This window comes from Macaca mulatta, chromosome 2 (assembly GCF_049350105.2).
Source record: "Macaca mulatta isolate MMU2019108-1 chromosome 2, T2T-MMU8v2.0, whole genome shotgun sequence".
Classification (NCBI taxonomy): Eukaryota; Metazoa; Chordata; class Mammalia; order Primates; family Cercopithecidae; genus Macaca; species Macaca mulatta.
The window spans coordinates 17,922,890-17,943,098 of record NC_133407.1 but is presented as its reverse complement, the minus strand read 5'-3'; the positions used below and the strand labels follow the sequence as shown (position 1 = coordinate 17,943,098).

Below are 20,209 nucleotides of genomic sequence, written 5' to 3'. Positions count from 1 at the left end.
CGTTACTATTTTATTTGGGACAGAAATGTGCTCACGACTCAATAGATTTGAGTATTCACTCCTGGATCTCAACGTGTAATTTGAAAACGCATCTCTAAAGCACCTAGGAGCAATCTGAAGAAAGCTGAGGGGAGGCGGCAGATGTTCTGATCTACCAGAGAAAACGTGGACGTTTTCTGTTGTTACTTTGTGAACTGCGTGCACTTAGTCACTCTTGAGTAAATACGTGAAGCGAGGAACTCCTGAGTGGTGTGGGAGGGCGGTGAGGGGCAGCTGAAAGTCGGCCAAAGCGCTCGGAGGGGCTGGTCTAGGAAACATGATTGGCAGCTACGAGAGAGCTAGGGGCTGGACGTCGAGGAGAGGGAGAAGGCTCTCGGGCGGAGAGAGGTCCTGCCCAGCTGTTGGCGAGGAGTTTCCTGTTTCCCCCGCAGCGCTGAGTTGAAGTTGAGTGAGTCACTCGCGCGCACGGAGCGACGACACCCCCGCGCGTGCACCCGCTCGGGACAGGAGCCGGCCTCCTGTGCAGCTTCCCTCGGCCGCCGGGGGCCTCCCCGCGCCTCGCCGGCCTCCAGGCCCCCTTCTGGCTGGCGAGCGGGCGCCACATCTGGCCCGCACATCTGCGCGACCGGCCCGGCGCGGGGTCCGGAGAGGGCGCGGCGCGGAGGCGCAGCCAGGGGTCCGGGAAGGCGCCGTCCGCTGCGCTCGGGGCTCGGTCTATGACGAGCAGCGGGGTCTGCCATGGGTCGGGGGCTGCTCAGGGGCCTGTGGCCGCTGCACATCGTCCTGTGGACGCGTATCGCCAGCACGATCCCACCGCACGTTCAGAAGTCGGGTGAGTGGTCCCCAGCCTGGGCTCGGCGGGGCGCCGGGGGTCTTCCTGGGGTCCCCGCCTCTCCGCTGCGCTTGACAGTCGGGCCCGGCAACCCGGCGCCCGGGCGGAAACGAGGAAAGTTTCCTCCGCGGCACTCTAGCAGCCCGACTCCCGTAGCTGCAGGGATGTGTGAGTTTTTCTTGAAAAAAAGATGGAAAGTTCACTTGCAAGGGGCGCGGGGCACGTTTGGTCCCCTTTGTGCGAGCAGGAAAGGCGTTGTGTTGGCCGCGTTCGAGGCGAGCCCCCACCCCCGGAAAGGGAAGTTTGAGAAGTTGGTTATCTGAAGGCGGCCGGGGAGCAGCGGCCCGGGGCGGCAGCCTGAGCTGCCAAAGCAGCCAGCACACCTGGGCCACTCAGCCCGTGGCAATGCCGCGTGCCCACCCAGCTCTTTCTGAGCCACCCGTTCAAAAGGCCAGCTCCTCAGTCCTTAGCTCCTGGACACGGCCACGCTTTCCCTCAGGCCGGCTTCTTGGCCCGGAGGTTTTGGATACAAGTTTCAAGAAAATAAGCGATTTCCAAAAGAAAGTTAGCTGGCTCCACTGACGCCTTGGCATGGATGGGAAGGGAGTGGAGATGCTCAGGTGAAACCGAGAATTCCTCACTGAATGCCCACTGGGTGCTAGGGGCTGTAGATTTTGCCTGGAACAAGACAGTCCTGTCTTCAGGGAGTTGATAGTTCTATGCAATTATCGTTTGTTGGAAACCGAAGGGTTAAAATTCTACCTAGGCTACCCACCTGATCGCTGTGTCTGAAGGTTTTTAAGGAAAAAAAATATATGTTTATATGTATGTGTGTGTCTGTGTGTGTGTGTGTGTGTATATATATATATATATATATGCATGCAGGAATGGGGGTTCTTAATGATTTGTTATGGAAAGTGTAAACACCTGAGACTTCAAAAGTTAGATTTTTTTTTTTTTTTTTTTTTTTTTTTTTTTTTTTTTTTTTGAGACGGAGTCTCATTCTGTCACCAGGCTGGAGTGCAGTGGCGCAATCTCGGCTCACTGCAACCTTTGCCTCATGGGTTCAAGTGATTCTCCTGCCTCAGCCTCCCGAGCAGTTGGGATTACAAGCACCCGCCACCACGCCCAGCTAATTTTTGTGTTTTTAGTAGATACAGGGTTTCACCATATCGGTCAGGATGGTCTCGATCTCTTGACCTCGTAATCCGCCCACCTTGGCCTCCCAAAGTGCTGGGATTATAGGCATGAGCCACCGCGCCCGGCCAAAAGTTAGACTTTTTGCAGCTGTGATCCAAATAACAGTATCTGCAGCTGTGGTCTGGGTAACCGAGTATTTGGGCAAGTCACAGAGCTTTTTCTGGGCCTTAGTTTCCTCATCTGTAAAATGGCAAGGTTGAATCTGGGTAATTTTACATCATCTTCGTGTTTAACATCTTACGTGCCGTGGCCCTCCCCTCCTTTCCCCTAGCTCTTCTGGTAACTTGGAGATGACCCATGTAGGCTCTGGATGAAATGTAGAGGAGTTGGCAGTCCACATCACCCTGACGCACTCTTTTTATTTATCCAGGGACATGGGCAGATTTACCTTTTGGTTTGTCTAGAAAAAACGCGCATCATGGTCAGTTGTAAATTTCAGAGTATTTGAAGTGGATTGGGAACTTTTTAAAAATTATGGCATACATTGAAGGTGGCATGGAGATGGAAGCTTTTAATCTAATTAGGAAGATGCACTATTGCAAGCAAAAAGTCTTAACACACTTTTGAGTCCTATGGTTTTAATAAAATCTTAGTGTTTCGTTCTTGGCGTTTTTCCTGCATTGCAGTACCAGAATGTTCAGTTGTCTCTCATTTTCCTCCAGACTCTTAAACCTAAGTTGTATTTTGCTAATAAATATTTAAAATGGCACCCTTAATTTTCTGTGGATGTTAAAAATCATTAAAACTTTTGTTCCAGATTATAGAAGAAGGAAATTAGCAGGCCCTGATGTTGTTAGGTTCTGTTTACAAGGATAAGATTTATGATTTGCAAATTCCAGACCCAATAGTTCATGAGTCACTTTCATTTCATCAATATACACACTTTTAAACAATTAGCATAAAAGCGTGGTGGCTTTTTGAGTATTTAGACAGTTTAACAAGGCCCACAGATTTCCTATTTTTATAGAATTGAAGTTTCAAAATGGTTGAATTAATGAATATTTTGAATTTGTATTCATTTGATTCAAATTAAATTTTCAAAGTTGGCCAAAGGTTGAAGATAGATATATTGAAGATGAGAAACCTAATTCTACTTACATTTTAATTTTTCATGTAAGTAAATGGTTTCAGAATTTTTCTAACATAACTGGTAAACTGAAAACATTTTTTCAAAATATCTTGATGCAAGATAATATATGAGGGAATGAGATTGTTTAATAAACAACAAGCTCCTTTTACGTCACATAGAAAAGCCCCAAAATCTGTCTTCTGTTTAGTAGCTTCTGTATTTCTGTTTAGTAGTATGTAAAGGATTTAAATATAAGAACAAATTTCACTAAGAAATAGAAAGTTTTTTTTCCCTTGTTTTTGACTTAGTACATTCACTCTTCCTAAATGATCAAAATTAAGAAATGACTCTTTGGGGGAAAACTGTAAAGTGTACAATAGCTCTTCAGGTCTGAAAAATATGACTTTTCAGATTCCTAAAAGTAGATTCTTATTGAGGACAAAGAATTTGTAACAGTGTCGTAGGGATACAGGTTCTTCAGATCTCTTTAATAACCTGCTTATTTTGTCAGGGTAAGAGACTAGACATCATTAGGCCCCAAATCTTATCTTTGGTCTACTTGTGCTTTTTTTTTGCCCTCATAAAAATACGTTTTTACCTTTAGGCCACTCCCTTTAACAACATCTTATTTTTAATGAGTTATGTTTTATACAAAATACTAATCACATTTTGAGCTCGTGCCTTCTTTGCAATGTAGCAATCCCTAATGATGACTCTCGTCTGTGTAGTCAATGTAACTACTACATGTTTTCTACTCAGTTATGAACATGACTTTTTAATTTTTTCAGTAAGGTTAGTTTTTAATTCTGGATCTCATTGATATCATTGCAAAAAGTGGGCATTTTTTTCTTCTACCTTTTCAACCATATTTATTGAGTATCTCTTGCCAGGCAGGACGCTCCGACCTGGGACACCATCCATAAGACAGACCTGGTCTTTGCCTTCATTGAATTTAAGCTAGGAGCATGTTATATGTAAAGAAAAGGATACATGTTTTAACTCTTTATATTTGAAAGCATTATGGAATACTGGTGTTTTATTTTCTATACCTCATTTTCAAAAGCCTCATTTTTTGTTGTTGTATGCACTAGGAGGATGTGCATGTTGAATGTTTCCTTCTAGGTCCCATTGAATGTATTTTGAATCTCACTTTCCTATCCCTGCCTTATCACAGAGCCCCCGTTGGGCAGCCTTTAATTGCCTTCTCCATTCCATAGGCAGCATGATGGACCCAGTGCATTCATTTAGTGTTCTCTTTGAGGATAGGCTGGTGGTAGAAGAGTGTAGGGTATAAGCTTTGGAATCAGGCCGTCCTGGGTTCCAAACCCACTTCCCGTTTACTGGCTGTGTAGCCTGTTGTAGTTACTTTACCTACTGGTCATCCCTGGTCTCATTTGTAAAGTGAGGATTATGGAGTTATGGTGAGGATTAAATAAAATATTGTTTTAAAGTATTTAACATGGTGCCTGCAACACAGTAAATGCTCAGTAAATATCAGCTTCTGTTATTACTGTTAACTCCTTAATTGGTCTTACAAAGGGCCTCCGACGTGGTTCCCATTTGACTCTGCTGCTTCACATCCCACCACAGCCCACACTTTCCCAGTCTGTTGGTGTCACTACACATACACATGATGTGAGCAATTTAGGCAGCTGTGCCTTTGTTCAGGATGTCTGGAACTGCTGCTACCCGGCTAATTTTCACTCATCTTTTAAGACGTAGTTCAAGTGTCATCTTCTTGAGGAAAACCTGCATTGAATGCCCCAGTTTGAGGTGAATATCTCCTATGAGATACGGACCTCTCACTTAGATGGTAACGATACCAAGCCGAAGTCATATCTTTTCGTAACTCTCTTGCCCCATTAGACCTTTAATCCTCTCAATCCTATTCAGTTCTCTATCTCCGGGGTCTCTAGCAGTGCCTGACACATCATTTAGCACCCAGGAAGTGCTGAGCTGAGCCTCCACTTCATCCTACTGCATCTAGTGCAACTGAGGTCGAGCATTTAACTAAGCAGTGACTTGTTTGTTAGGTGTTTGGTCCGAATAGTAAAATCTTTACTTTCAGTTCAAATAGTTTTAGTTCTGATCACAATAAGCAATTTGACTCTTTTTGAAGTATGGAATTGCTTCTTGTATTCTCATGAAATATGGAAAAAGATGTTTCAACTTCTGACAAACATGATGGAAAGCTGCTAGAAGTTTTCATGCAATTCTTCTAGCCATAAATTTTGAACTAGTGTAGGGCCTTGAAAGCCACTGCAAAACTTTAAATAAAGTCACCAGAGAAATTATCCAGTAGGTACTGATACCTCTTTTTTTTTTTTTTCTAGAAGGGTGTTGGAAAGAGAATTTTATTAGGAATGAAGTGCTAAAATCTAAATTTAGTTTTTAAGTTTCTTTTTTCATCGGGTTTTATGTTTTGGTTTGTAAGGGTAAAGCGGCGTTGGTTGAAGGGAAGTGTGGTCCTGTAGCCACCACTGCCTACCCCAGAGTAGCGTGGATATTATTTAGGTCTGATGCAGACTACCAAAGCAGTTTTAAATAGGGTTCAGGGGAAACATGCTTGCTGGCTACAGCATGGCATTATTTGGCCAAGTTCCACATAAAAGCATAACTCTGTTACCTTGTTGGCTTCTACCCTCCAGGTCCTTATGTACAGCTTCCGCAGATTTAAGTTACGATTTTCAGTAGAACAGATAGGCATTTGCAGCAAGAATGCTCACCGCTTATTTTGCACTCTCTACTTTCCTGATAATATTTTGCTCCACAGGTACCTGTTGCTTGTGACTGAGGCAAGATAATGACTCGTTCTTCTTTGTTTGGCATGCCAAAAGGGTTTGGAATGCTGCACGGGCAAATTGGCTCATCTCAGGGAGAAGTCAGGGAGAAGGAAGAGAAAGAGAATTAACATTTGAGAACCTACCCTGAGCCAGCCACATGACGTTACGTATCTAATTTAATCCTAGGAAGAAATCTCCAAGATAAGTTTTATTATCTTTATTTTATAGATGGAAAGATGGATCCTGCTCTCTCTGGAGGGTCTCTCTCTCCAGGGTCTCTCTGGAGGTTTGCCTGGGTACATGTATGTGTGTGTTGCCCAAGTTTCTCATGCTTGCGTGCTGCTAGGCTCTTTTTTGTGGTCTCTATGTGTGTATGTGTGTGTTGGGAGGGAGGCTGAAGAGGGGTGAATGGATATCTGATTTGAGAGAGGGGAAGCTTACCATCTAATGTCATCAGTTCAGTCCTCCTGATTTAATTGATTTGCTTTGCTTGCATGATCTGCCTCCTTCCTGACTACATTTGTACCACAGAAAATCAAGATAAGGCAGAGTTTCTTTGCATAAGGAAACTCTACAACCCGCAGTTTGACAATGGTGCCTTAGTGGTAGGACTCATGGTGGGTGACCTGTGGTTTGGCCACTTATAGCAGTTTGCAAGGATGTGTATTGTAAACCCCAAATTCCAAGCGTGTAGGACAATCATTTGTGTACAGTCAATTGTGTACAACTGCTGATGAGGGCAAGAAGAGCCGACTTTATTCAACATAACAAAGAAGGGGACAGTTTGACTTTTTTTTTTTTTTCCGAGACAGAGTCTCGCTCTGTCGCCCAGGCTGGAGTGCAGTGGTGCAATCTCCACTCACTGCAAGCTCCACCTCCCGGGTTCATGCCATTCTCCTGCCTCAGCCTCCCGAGTAGCTGGCACTACAGGCGCCCGCCACCTCGCCTGGCTAATTTTTTGTATTTTTTGTAGAGACTGGGTTTCACCGTGTTGGCCAGAATGGTCTCAATCTCCTGACCTCGTGATCCACCTGCCTTGGCCTCCCAAAGTGCTGGGATTACAGGTGTGAGCCACTGAGCCCGGCCCAGTTTGGCTTTTGAAGGAGACAATTTGAAAACTTATAGGGGGTAAGATTCTCTTCCTCGTCCATTACATCAGGATTACTTCTGCCTTTTACTTGCCAGTCAGCTTTTTAGGTCTTAGCACTCAACAAGGAGCAACTGTCCTCTTGGGTATAGTCAATGTAGTCTACTTATGGCCTCCTACTTAGACTCTTAAGGGTTCCCTAGCATCTGTGTTTTGTTTATAGATTTGAAGCTATCATCATTAGACGAGATTTAGTTTCAGGGCCCGTACCTATGACTGGCGAGATTCTATCTGGGAAAGGTCAAGACATGCAACTCTTTTTTTTTTTTTTCTCTTCTCTTTTCTGAGGGACTATTTTCCTCCAATTTTTTTTCAGCTCTACAACTAAAATATAGGTCTAGTATATGAACACAACTGGCCACTGTCCTGGGCCTTAGATGGCACTCTGCTGTCATTCTTCTCTGGTCAGAGCCATGCCTATGGGGTGAGGTGACTTTTGGGCCTTCCAGTCTTACTCTCTTTTCGTTTTTAGACCGCGATTTGGTTACCTGGGAACCCCAATTCACTGCCCAGAAGGCCCTGAACTGGTATCTGCAGTTGGCATGGATCCTTGAAGCCATCTTCCTGAAGGCCATCATTGCTACTGGTTGTGCAATCTCTGCCTGAGGGTCGGTCAAGGGATAGCTCTGTGTGTGTGTGTGTGTGTGTGTGTGTGTGTGTGAGAGAGAGAGAGAGAGAGAGAACTTGAGTGAGAGAGAGAGAGAGAGAGAGCTTGAGTGTCCACATATCACAAGGCCCCTCTTGATGTAGGATGCAGCAGGCAGGGGAGAGAAAGGCAAATTCATTACCAGGGCTCAGGATGATGTCTGTCTTCAAACCACCCATTTCTGAGGAAGGACTATGAATATTGTAGGAGTTTTAAAGTTGTACTTCGTCTTCCAAGACATTGGAAAGAGATATTTGTCAGTCAAGGTAGAAGGATGAATGAAACTTATTTTATTGAGCAGTTCGCCAGCTTGAGTTGTAACTTTAAATGTTTTGACTTATGGTACATGGGCCTCTATTTGCTCACTTGCCTTGGGCCTTCCCATGTTGGGGATGGGTCTGCAGCAGCAACATTCCTTTGCAGAGATGTTGGGTAGAAATTAGTTTTGGTTAATTGTATCATTTTTTTCCCTGGAACAGACAGCACTGAACATTAAAGAAAAAGATAAGAGTTACTCCGTAGACATAGTGCTGTATTTCCTTTGGGAAATGTACTTTTTCTTAGTTTGTGTTGTCCTAAAGTGAACTTCAGCTCTATACTTTTTTTTCTTTGTCATTTATTTATTTATTTTTATTTTTAGATTTCCTAGTGCCCTAGTTGCATTTCTTCTGTGTATTGAGAGACCACCAGGGCAAGGCAAAGTTTATCTGAATGTTTTTTCCTCCTATTGTAAATATTTTATTTGAACCATCCATGGTTCAAATAAAAAAGAGGCTTGGTTCTTCTCAGGCCTGTTTAAAGAAAACAAGGAAAAAGACTTCCCAGTGCTTTAGAAGATATAAGATTGTTAAAACTTCATTTTAGAGAACTAGGGATTTGGCTGAACTAACATGAATGCCTTTGAAAGAAGATATGGGTTGGGTGCATATTTTCAGTATGTGCTGCAGCAGCTCTTTATTAAAGTGTAAATCATTACAAAGTCTTCATTTTGTATGGGGTGATAATACTGCTGCTTTGTGGATGACTACCTGTCATGCCCAAACCCTGCAAACTTTTCTACATAGGGAAATGGAATTGGGCTTATGCCGCCTGTAGCTTTTACTCAGGAGACTTCATGGACTGATTTCCCAATAATCATAGTAGCTACCACTTACTGAGGTCTTGCTACTACTTGGATCATGCTGAGTACTTCAAGTGTATTAACCCTCAAAAACAACTTTACAAGGTAGGTTATGTTATGCTTATTATAAATCCTCCAGAGTTAATAAATTTGCCTAAGTCCACCTAGTTAGAAAATGATTAGGCTGGGGTTGGAATCAAGATGGTCTGGTTTGGGGATCTCGACTCCTAATTGTTATACTGTACTGAGATTAGTCTGCCTTAATTGACATAAACTACTTGTCTGTTATAGCATGGGTATTGGAAGAGTAGGGGTTAAGAGAAATAATAATATCCAACATTTTTCTAGTGTTTTAGCATTCTTCATATATTATCCCACTGGATTTCCATAGTGTCATAAAATAACATTTGGTTTATAAGCCAGGTAGTCAAACATCATGCCTGTCTTGTGATCTCAATGGGAAAATGAAGAATGTACCTCAAGTGATACAGTCTTGGCTGAATCATGGAACAATTATGCCATGAGGGAGCTGAGGTATTCTGAGTAAAACAGGCACTTCATTTGAAAGGGCTAGGAGACTTCACAGATGCATCAAATATGTTGAGGATATAAATGCCAGGCTCAGGTGGATTTACTGTGAAGTGCTTGAACTTAACCTTCAAGGCTACCTATACCCTGGTATAGGTTCATCTCCTGACTTTAAGTGAGGCCCTGGAAATGTGGCTAACAAGTGTCATCAAGTCAAACACTACGAAATCTTGCAGTGCCCTGAATCTTACAGCTCACATGTAAAAGAAACCTGATAGAAGTTTTCCAAATTTGGAGTCAATCCGAAAAATTTATATGACGTTACCTATAATGAATTATGAAGCTGAAAGGAACTTTTCCAAATTATTCAAGAATAAATTACAAATTCTGATCTACGGTTCTAAAGGGAAGACTGAATTATTTTTTATTCTCTCAATAGAGAATATTGCAAAATGTTATTGGAAGAGATGATCAAAGAGTATGCAACCAAAAAATATAGGAAAAGTATTTCAGAGGTATGGCAGTTAATAAAAATATTTGTTTTTTAACACTTCATATTTGTAGTATTTATAGCTTTTAAAAATTTGTTGTTTGTATGATACTATTTAATTTTTTTTTTTCCAGAGATGAGATCTAATTCTGTCACTCAGTCTGGAAAGCAGTTGCGTGATCATAACTCATTGCAGCCTTGGATTCCTAGGCTCAAGCAATCCTCTAGAGTAGCTTGGACTAAAGGCATGCACCACCATGACTGGCCAGTTTTTTTTTTTTTTGGTTTTTTTTTTTTTTAATTTTTGTAGAGATGGTGTCTTACTATGTACCCAGGCTGGTCTTGAACTGTGGGGCTCAAAGGAACCTTTCCACTTCTGCCTCCCAAAGTGTTAGGATTACAGGTGTAAGCCACTGCACCCGGCCTGTATACTATTTCAATTCTAAATAAATATTCACTGTATTCTTAATTTTGTATTCACTTTATTCTTAATTTTATATTTTTCTTCTTAAAGAGTGTCCCTGAAATTTACAAGCTTCAGATTCCAAAGACCTGAGTCTTTGACTAATGGTAGGATTTGTTTGTTGGTTTGGAAAATAAATGTTAAAAATTGCCTCTTCCTCCTTCCCCCCGTTGCAAACAGAGACTGAAATCTGCATTGTTATTTCACAGAACGAAAATATTTTTCCTCCTGGTTTAGCTAAACCCTTCATCATTTTCCTGCTTTAGAGCCCCACGCCAAGTAGAAAAGAAGTTGCAAAGATGTAATTATCACAAACCTTCATCTTGGATGAAAGATCACCTAGCTTTGACCCTTAGTTTGAAATTAGAAAGACTCTACCTAGGAGACAGCTGGTAAAGACTAAGGTGTATTGCACCAGGAATCAAGTTGTCTGGGTGACTGGGCTGTCTTTCTTCCCATTGGGGTTCATTTTCCTTCTATACAGTGACAAGGATTGGACTAAATAAGATTTACAGTATATTCTCTTCTGAAACATTTCATTCTTTGTTATCCCTCTACTATTTTGTTAGTAGAATAAATCATTGAAGTTGAGTTAGAAAATCTTTAGCTAATCAAAATAGAAAACTAACAAAAGTCATAACAGGTCAGAACTGAGAAATACCACAGACTTCCACTGGTGTTCGTTGGAGACGACTATTATTAAAAAAAAAAAAAGAAAAAAAAACATAGCTATTTTGAAAATTTCCTACTACAGGTGTCTGAGCATACATCCTGACTAAATAGCATGTTTACTTCAGCTCGAGCTCACTGCTTCTTGCTAAATAAAACGTTTACTTGGTTTTGGTGGTAATATTATTTCTCTTTGGTTAATTATGGTGTTTTCATTCTCCCCTTCCTCTGAATTAGTAAAAGTGTCTGAAAATTTTTCCTAAGGTAGAAAATTATGAAATGCTTTGCTATGCCTAGGAGAAGTAAAGCCTAAAGGAACTTTCATATTTTTGGGGGGGGAAAAAAAAGGAAACTTGTCTAGATATAATTAGTGTTCTGTTGCCTTTCAAATATTTCTCTACCACTTTCTTAAAATATTCTCAGAAAAGACAGAATTTGCAACAGATTGGCAGTTTTCAGACTGCTGTTTTAGGCAGGGGAGTAGCTGCTGCAACCTATAATTGCATTTCTGTAGAGTTTGCAGACACTTGTTAGAATAGACTAGGAATCTTTCAACTTTTGCTTTGAGTGACTACCTTGTTACTACATACCAGATTTGCATCTCATTCTCTAAAGCTCATAGTATTGGGGGAAAAAAAAGACAATATAATTTGTCCTTCAAGTGTGTGAAAAATCTAATAATAACATTTTATATTCATTATTTTGGAATCCCTTAAATTATATCATTATAAAATAATCTAACAGTCTCAATCCCCCGGGGCACTCTTACTTTTATTTTTATAATTTATATGTTAGAATACATTTCTATTCTCTTAGGCCTTTCTTCATTCTACTTTCTCACTTCTTTAGGAGCCTCATTCCTTCCTGAATATTACATTTTATGACTTATCATATGCATCAAGGCTCAAAACTTGTTCAGCATTCTGACCCTAAAAATGATGGTTTCCTATCATCTTCTGATAACAGCAACTGAAGGTGTTCTAATACCTTGCCGCTCATAGGAGGTCTGACATCACTGAGAATTTATTGGAAATGAGGACTGTGGGTCCTCTCCCCAGACCTACTGCAACAGAATGTGCACTTTTACAAGGTCCCCGGGTGATTCCTGTACACATTGCAGTTTGAGAAACACTGCTGTAATAGCATTAAAGCATGTTCCAAAGAGTAGCCAAATGATCTGCAGTGGTTTTAGTGGATCACATCAGGCTTGTTTCTGTCAGTAAAGAAGAGGAGAATTCAAGGAAGAGTTGCACTTAGTTTTATGAGAGTCTTGACTCCTCCTAAGCTGTTTTAACTGTGTGGTAACTATTGTAACATGCTAAAGCCAGCAGAAGACAGAAGGCACTGGTAGCAAGTCAACTAAATGAGTCCGTTTTTAACCAGTCTGTTTCCCCAATCATCCTTCATGAGTCTTTTATCCACTGATTGTCCCTCCCTTGATGATGGTGAACTGTAGAACCCAAGGACCCATTTCTTTTTTCTTTTTCTTTTTCTTTCTCTCTTTTTTTTTTTTTTTTTTTTTTTTTTGAGATGAAGTCTTGCTCTGTTGCCCAGGCTGGAGTGCAGCGGCGCAATCTTGGCTCACTGCAACCTCTGCCTCCTGGGTTCAAGTGATTCTCCTGCTTTAGCCTCCTGAGTAGCTGGGATTAAAAGTGTGTGCCACCACCACCGGCTAATTTTTTTTTTTTTTTTTTGGATTTTTAGTAGAGACGGGGTTTCACCATGTTGGTCAGGCTGGTCTCAAACTCCTGACCTCGTGATCGCCCACCTGCCTCCCAAAGTGCTGGGATTACAGGCGTGAGCCATCGCGCCTGGCCCCAAGGGCCCATTTCTATACTGAACTCACTGCATTAATCATGTTTACCTCATTAGGCATTTACTCACAGATTGCCTTGACATATGTAGGCCTTGATTCATTCTGGAGCTATTATACCTCAGCATTTCTTAAAATAGGTAGCACTCCACTCTATACAAAGTAGGTGCCCAATAAATTAATGATTCGATGACAGGTTTTCAGGAAGTGGTTTTACTCTTCAACATTTTTTAATCCTCTTTTGTCTTGAGGAACTTACTTGTCTGATGCTCAGTGAAGACTCAATACATTTTTCTTGAATTACTCAACATTTGTTTTAGACTGTCCTGAGGGTGCCACTGTAGGCATTTTCATTGATTTGCTTCTTTATTTTAATATCATAAGGCAGCTTTTTGTGCCTTAGTTACTTTTGTCTTCCAGAATTATGGGTCCCTGTCAGTTTTTAATGCTCTTAAGTAACATAGTAGCCACAATAAGCAATTCTTACAAGCAGTTTCTGATGTTTCCAAGTAATTTTATTTTCTGACTTTTTTTTCTTTGCCTTTGACATCTGAACTGTACTTGGCAAGGAAAAAAAAAGAAAACTTTCCATTGCAACTCATATCTCATGGTGCTTCCTGTTGCATCAACTCTAAAGTTATTCATCAGAAAAGTTACGTAAAACGCATAACCATTTGGTTTTATTTTTGCCCTCGAATTACGCTACCATAACACAAACCTGAACTCTTATTTTTGTCATCTGTAAAAATCACCTAATTGGTCTCTGCTTATGGACACCCTTTGTTCTTTCTCTGTCGATAACACAGGCATTGCCATCAGTTAAATCTCCCCCCAGATGGCATTTTGAATAGCTGACCCCTGCTAGAAAGCCTTCCATGGATTTTATGAATCCTAGATCATCACATGACCTTCCCTTCCTCTTTGAGCATGGGGGCTGCCTCAGTGTCCCTGGGCTCCTAAGAGAATGCCTTGTGCCGATGGGACACAGGACCAGTTTGATGACTACCTGCACAGATGAAGCCAAACCTCTTGCCCATCATCTATTCCACCCTTCGCATCCCTCATGTCCTGGTTCCACTCGAACCCAGCTGCCTCACACATCCTTTTTGCTTACAGATTTCCTAGCTTGTGACCATTCTCCACCACCTTCCCCAAGTTTTACCATTCTCTATCTGTGCCCTACAACAGCTCCACCCTTTGAAATAATGCCTAGTCTAAATGTTACTTTTTCTATTGGGCCTTCCTTGATTATCCATCCCACTGCGATTCTTTCTCCTGCCCATAGCCTCTTTAACAAGCCTTGCATTGTCATTCATATGACCTTGTTTGCTAAGCTACCTGTGCTATCTCTGTGTGTTTTAAACTCTTTTACTAGAATGAAAACTCTTTGAGGGAGAAACTTCTGTCTGATTTTGCCATAGCTCTTAGCACACATTCTCACTAATTCTGTTTATGTGTTGTGTTTGTTGCTGTTTGGAATTCATTGCTTTTAAAGGCTGAGGAAACTTGCTTTTAGATTCAAGTCTGGGAGTGCTAATTTTTTTTCTCCTAGATGGCTTACCTCACCACCAAGTGTAAATGTCAATGGCTTAAAGCCACCTGTAGCATTGTTTGACAGAACCATAGGCTTGTGGAAAATCTCATATGATCTGCTTTGTGTAAACTGTTCTTTACAGTGGAGACTTGCTCTGTCTGCAGTCTTTAGTTTCTGTGAATTTTGGGGAGCTGTGCTGTGTGGGTGTTAAGGTTGATTTTCCATCCATCACCAGCTCCGCCTTTGATTCATTTATTCTCTCGTGTGTGAATCTTTTGCAGAAGGCTCAATGCATTGTGACTATAGAGGCCAGACAAAGTCATAAAGTAAATCACACCATCTGACACAGGCCAATTTTTTGCCACTCCTGCCTTTCCTCTTTATGAATCAGAGATGATCTCAGTCATTGGGATTCCTGGAATAAGTATGGCTGAAGGGGTCTTGGTGAAATGGAGAGTGCCTGAAGATACTCTTCTACCTACCTGAGGGTAAATAATCCCATATTGCAAAGGTGACTCCTGGTTGTACTTTTTGGAAAGCCCTGTTAAAGTGACACATGCGAAGGAGACTTAAGCATGAGGCCTTTCTTACATGGGCGCTTAATAGGAGTGGGTTTCCAAGGAAGGTCTTGAATTTGGCCTTCAGCCTTCTCCTCCGCCATAGTCTCCATCCAACCTGAATAAACATGCAGTGTAGGTACCACGGGTAGTGATCTCTTGTGCAAGCACAGCTTCCAGATATGTCGTCTGCCTTTCGGCCAGATCATCACCCATGTAGCCCCTCTTCTATGGGACTTCTGGAGCTACCAGTGACATCATAACATTACATAGATTTGGACTGGCAGTGCCCTACCTGCTCTATCTATAGAGCAAAAGGAGATGAAACAAGAATTTTAATATTCCTTTTTTTTTTTTTTTTGAGACGGAGTTTTGCTCTTGTCACCCAGGCTGGAGTACAATGGCACGATCTCAGCTCACTGCAACCTCTGCTCCTGGGTTCAAGTGATTCTCCTGCCTCAGCCTCCCAAGTAGCTGGGATTGTAGGTACCCACTACCACACCCGGCTAATTTTTGTATTTTTAGTAGAGACAGGGTTTTGCCATGTTGGCCATGCTGCTCTCGAACTTCTGACCTCAGGTGATCCTCCGCCCCGGCCTCCCAAAGTGCTGGGATTACAGGCATGAGCCACTGCAGCTGGCCAGAATTTTAATATTCTTAAGTCTAAATATTCTGTGGCACTTATTGGAAATGGTTGAAATACAATGCTTTTAATTTAGCATGTCATTGGTTAACTCTCAAAACTAGTGAAAATCACTTATCTTTCAAGATTTTAATGATGATGTTGGTGAGGATGTTGGTGGTAAGTAGATAATCACTTACATTTATACAGCACTTTACAAAGCATTTTCACAAACTCTGAGTACTGGTCGTTATCAGTTTGTTAATGAGATGCCTGTGATGTCTTCAGGGGACAGGAGAGAATATGTTAACTTCTTGAATAACTGCTACAGCTGTAGTTAGCCCCCTATGAGCCAAGCCTATTGGCTTTATCACTCCCAAGGTATAACTTATTTCATATATATAAGCAACTTGACTAAATATTAGATGTCTGTGTAAGCCATTTTCTGCCAGTCGAAACAATTTTGTTCTTCTTTATATCTTTCTTCAGACATACATCTTTAATAAGTTCTGGGAAAGGAAGTGGAAAACAATGCTTGACCTCTGATACAATGTACCATTTTGATTATTATCAGTACTTTAATAAAATTTATCATCAAGAAAGTCTTTGGAGTGAGCCCCTGAAAAGCTTGGGAAAGTGATTGATATGGTGTCACTTTTCTTGAGTTATCTTCCTCCCATGTTGCTTAAGATGACCAGGAAGGCTAACTTGGCTCTTGCGCTCTCTAAATTGAACTGTCCTGAAGTTTTAAGAAAATAAAGTGATCAGACTCAGCAGTTCAAGATTGTGTTGGTTGATAGCAGCCATGTAGACCTCAGTTCACTATGGGTTTCTGTGTACTTTATTGGCGGTCACCAAGAGGCAATGAAAGGTCCTGATTTTGTGAACATTTCTGCCCACACCCTTCTTTGGTGCATACCTTTTGGGAATATAGAAAATGTCTTTCATTGTTAAAATAGCTGTTAAACAATATTAAAAGCAAAAAAAAAAAAAAATCATGAAAATAGTCATTTGCCTACTTCTTCAGTCAGATAGAAAACTAGTACCAGCCAGTGCGGTGGCTCAGGCCTGTAATCCCAGCACTTTGGGAGGCCGAGGCATGCGAATCACGAGGTCAGGAGTTCGAGACCAACTTGACCAACATGGTGAAACCCTGTCTTTACTAAAAATACAAAAATTAGCTGGGCATGGTAGTGCATGCCTATAATCCCAGCTACTCAGGAGGCTGAACCAGGAGAATCACTTGAACCTGGGAGGTGGAGATTGCAGTGATCCAACATCGTGCCACTGCACTCCAGCCTGGGAGACAGGGTAAGACTTTGTCTCAAAAAAAAAAAAAAAAAAAAAAAAAAAAAGAAAACGAGTACCAAGAAAACAGAAAAAAGAAGTGATATGAATAATCTTACTATGATTGAGACACATGGGTGAAAGAGCACCAGAGGGAAAAATGTCTAGTTTGATAACTTTGAAGAAAACATATTGACCGTGTCTAGTTATAATAATATTTGAATCTCACAGTAATAGAGAGCTTCATTATTTTCAAAACAGTTTCACTTTCATGTCATCTATAATCTTAAAAACAACTCTCTGAGATGGATGTAATTATCCTGTTTTACAGATGTGGAAATGGAGGCCCAGAAAGGTGAAATGATCTGCCCCAGCTGTAATAGGACTGCCCATCCACTGAGACATAGTACAGTATCATTAATTAATCTTTCCATCATTTTTCTATTTTTAGTCGTTGTGCTCCCTCACTGCTTAATTTGTCAGTAAATGTAAGGTAAAAATCTGTAGTCTCCACGTATTTTCATATTTTCATAGCTACATTGTCAAAGAGGCGATGGCAGTGTAGTCATCAGGAGTCTTGTTCTTACCTTGAACATAAAAAGCCTTACTTAAGACTGGAGAATTTCTTCTTTGAGGGTTTTGTCCACCTGTCATAAGAGAGTTCAAAGTATGTAATGAGTCATTTTACCTTTCCCCTTTTCTTATGGGGACAGCTTCTCTTTTAGACACCGTGTGGTCTGCCCTCTTGGAGGTTGTGTCACCATTGTCAGTAGACAAATGCTGCCACGTGTAAAAGGCTATGCCAGTTCCTACAGTCCTGTAGTTTTGCCCTTCACTAGAACTTCAAGTTGTCTAACCTAATCGGGAATACGGGCATCTTTATATAGGAAGTGCGCTTCTTCATCATATAGACATGGAGGTCAGGTGTTATCATCTTTGGCTTCCTTTCTCAGAAATTCTTAAACATGAATGTCTGAATAAACATACAGAGAAGAAATTGGGTACAGTGGCTCATGCCTGTAATCCTAGCACTTTGTGAGGCCAAGGTGGGTGGATCACCTGAGGTCAAGAGCTCAAGACCAGCCTGACCAACATGGTGAAACCCCATCGCTACTAAAAAATACAAAAATTAGCCGGGCATGGTGGTGGGCACCTGTAATCACAGCTACTTGGGAGGCTGAGACTTGAACCCAGGAGGTGGAGGTTGCAGGGAGTCGAGATCATGCCACTTCACCCTAGCCTGGGCAACAGATCAAGATTCCATCTCAAAAAACAAACAAACAAACAAAATATAGAGAAACATAGAACAAGAACTGTTTTGAGTAGCAGAACGCGACTCTCACAGACATCTAATTTAGTCAAATTGCTTTTATATAAAAGAAGGTATTCATTGAAGAGTAACAGAGCCTACCTCTATGACTGATATTTTCAAAGAAAATGGCTAAGAATCACTTTGATGGCCAGGCACGGTGGCTCACACCTGTAATCCCAGCTCTTTGGGAGGCCGAGGAGAGCAGATCACGAGGTTAAGAGATTGAGACCATCCTGGCCAACATGGTGAAACCCCATCTCTACTAAAAATACAAAGATTAGCTGGATGTGGTGGTACGTGCCTCTAGTCCCAGCTACTCTGGAGGCTGAGGCAGGGGAGTCACTTGAACCTGGGAGGTGGAGGTTGCAGTGAGCCAAGATTGTGCCACCGCTCTCCAGCCTAGTGACAGAGCAAGACTCCATCTCAAAGGAAAAAAAAAAAAATCACTTTGATTAGCAGAAACTGTGTTTCACTTGCCATCATAGAAAGCTAAGCTATGCTTCTGCTTTTCTACTGCTAGCTTTATATAAATGTTATTTTCCTTGCAACATAAAAGAAAAATTGAGTCATGTTGTTTTATTTAATTTTTGTTGAAGAACACATTAAATTAGCCCTCACACTGTGGTATGGACTTCTTTCTCTTTTCCACCAGTGTTCTTCAGGGTGATTTTTCCAGTGGGCTTGGTTGGGACTGTGTGGATCATTGTGATGCTTTGTTCTCAGTGGGGATTTTCCGGCAAAGATGAGCTTCTTTAAACAATGACTGGGTTCATGGATTTATAACTGGGGTGATTCTCTTCAAACTGTAATACATTTCAGTGTTACCTTTTTCTGAACGCCCTTTTTAAAAGGGATTCCATAGCAAGTCTTCTGGAATAATACCTTTTATATAATTCTTCAAAAATTGTAATTTGTACATACTGATTCCTGTTAAGGCAGATGTTATTGTATCAAGAAAAGACTCAAATTTTGAACATATTGAAAATAGTGTTTCTTCAGATCTGGTGGATAGGTGATGCTCAATATATATTTGTTTAATGGAATAAAAAAGAAAAATATTAAAGAGCCTAGGAAGATAAATTAAGTTGCAAGGATATATTGTTTGCAAGGATATATGTCTGTTTAGCATTGCAATTTTCTGAAGGGAAGGCTATCCACAGCTGTCAATTCTGATCTAAGGAACTATTTGCCTTCTTAACTTCTTTGCTAGGTTATCTAAAGGGAGATATCCTTTCTCACATTTGTTTCCTTGAACTTACTTTTAATGTTGCCTTGTAGGGTCAAAACTTTAGAAATACAGCTTTCTCAGGAAACTTGCTCCTCAGATCCTTCAGACATATCTACCTTTAAGCTTATTGTCCCCTTGCGAATTGGCAAAGGATTACCACCCTTTAACTGGTAAAATCTACACTTAAAAATTAATCTAAAATTATTTTCAGGAAGAATTTATATAATGGCAACTAAATGCCCTGCAGCCAATTATGTTTATGATCCCTGCCTCATCTCCAAATGGTGTTAGAGTTTGAGTCACATGAGAAAATTAATTGAGTTGGGCTTGATTGTACAGGTATACGTATATACTAATGTTCTGGTTATAATGCAGTTTGCAGGTTTTCTAGTTACAGCTCAAGGCAAAGATGAGAAGCATCACTATGGGCCTGACTGCCTCTGTCCAGTACTGCCATACCCCGTCTCTAACTACTACATTTTTTCCTATTGAGTTCTCCAATCCATGTAGGATAGATAAGTCCCTTCCTGAACTCAGTTTATTTTTCTAACCCTGGCTGCACGTTAGGATCACCTGCGAACTTCTAAAAGAATTCCAAAGCCCGAGCCAAACACCTAGAAGTTCTGACTCATTGCCCTGGGGTAGGACTTTGGCATCGTTATTGTTTTAAAAGATCCCCAGATGATTCTGATGTGGAACCATGTTGAGAAACACTAATCTAGCCTAACCCAGTGAGGTTACAAATGAAGAATTTCACCAGAGAGGTCAAAGTACTTGATTTCCCACAGCAAAGAAATGCCATTTACTGGGTTCAGAACTCCCATCTGTTGACTTAAAATCCAGCATAACAAATATGAGCAAGGTTTTAGAAGGTTTTGGAAACTCATCTGCAGAACAGAGCAAATACAG

The 20,209-nt window shown here is 41.2% G+C and overlaps 1 protein-coding gene and 1 long non-coding RNA gene across 5 annotated transcripts in view; both read left to right on the top strand.

Annotated features, from left to right (window-relative positions):
• The first annotated feature begins 212 nt into the window (after positions 1-212).
• Positions 213-20,209, top strand: part of TGFBR2 (transforming growth factor beta receptor 2) — an 88,020-nt gene continuing 68,023 nt past the window's right edge. Inside the window, exons 1-2 of one of the 4 annotated variants that reach the window (XM_015132323.3) lie at positions 456-832; positions 17,092-17,166. In XM_015132323.3, the coding sequence (XP_014987809.1) occupies positions 739-832; positions 17,092-17,166 (169 nt within the window). In that variant the 5' untranslated portion in view covers positions 456-738. 4 annotated transcript variants of the gene reach the window in all.
• Positions 9,221-10,281, top strand: LOC144339497 (uncharacterized). The gene is made up of 2 exons (XR_013414501.1): positions 9,221-9,840; positions 9,950-10,281. It is a non-coding gene; the product is annotated as an uncharacterized LOC144339497 (long non-coding RNA).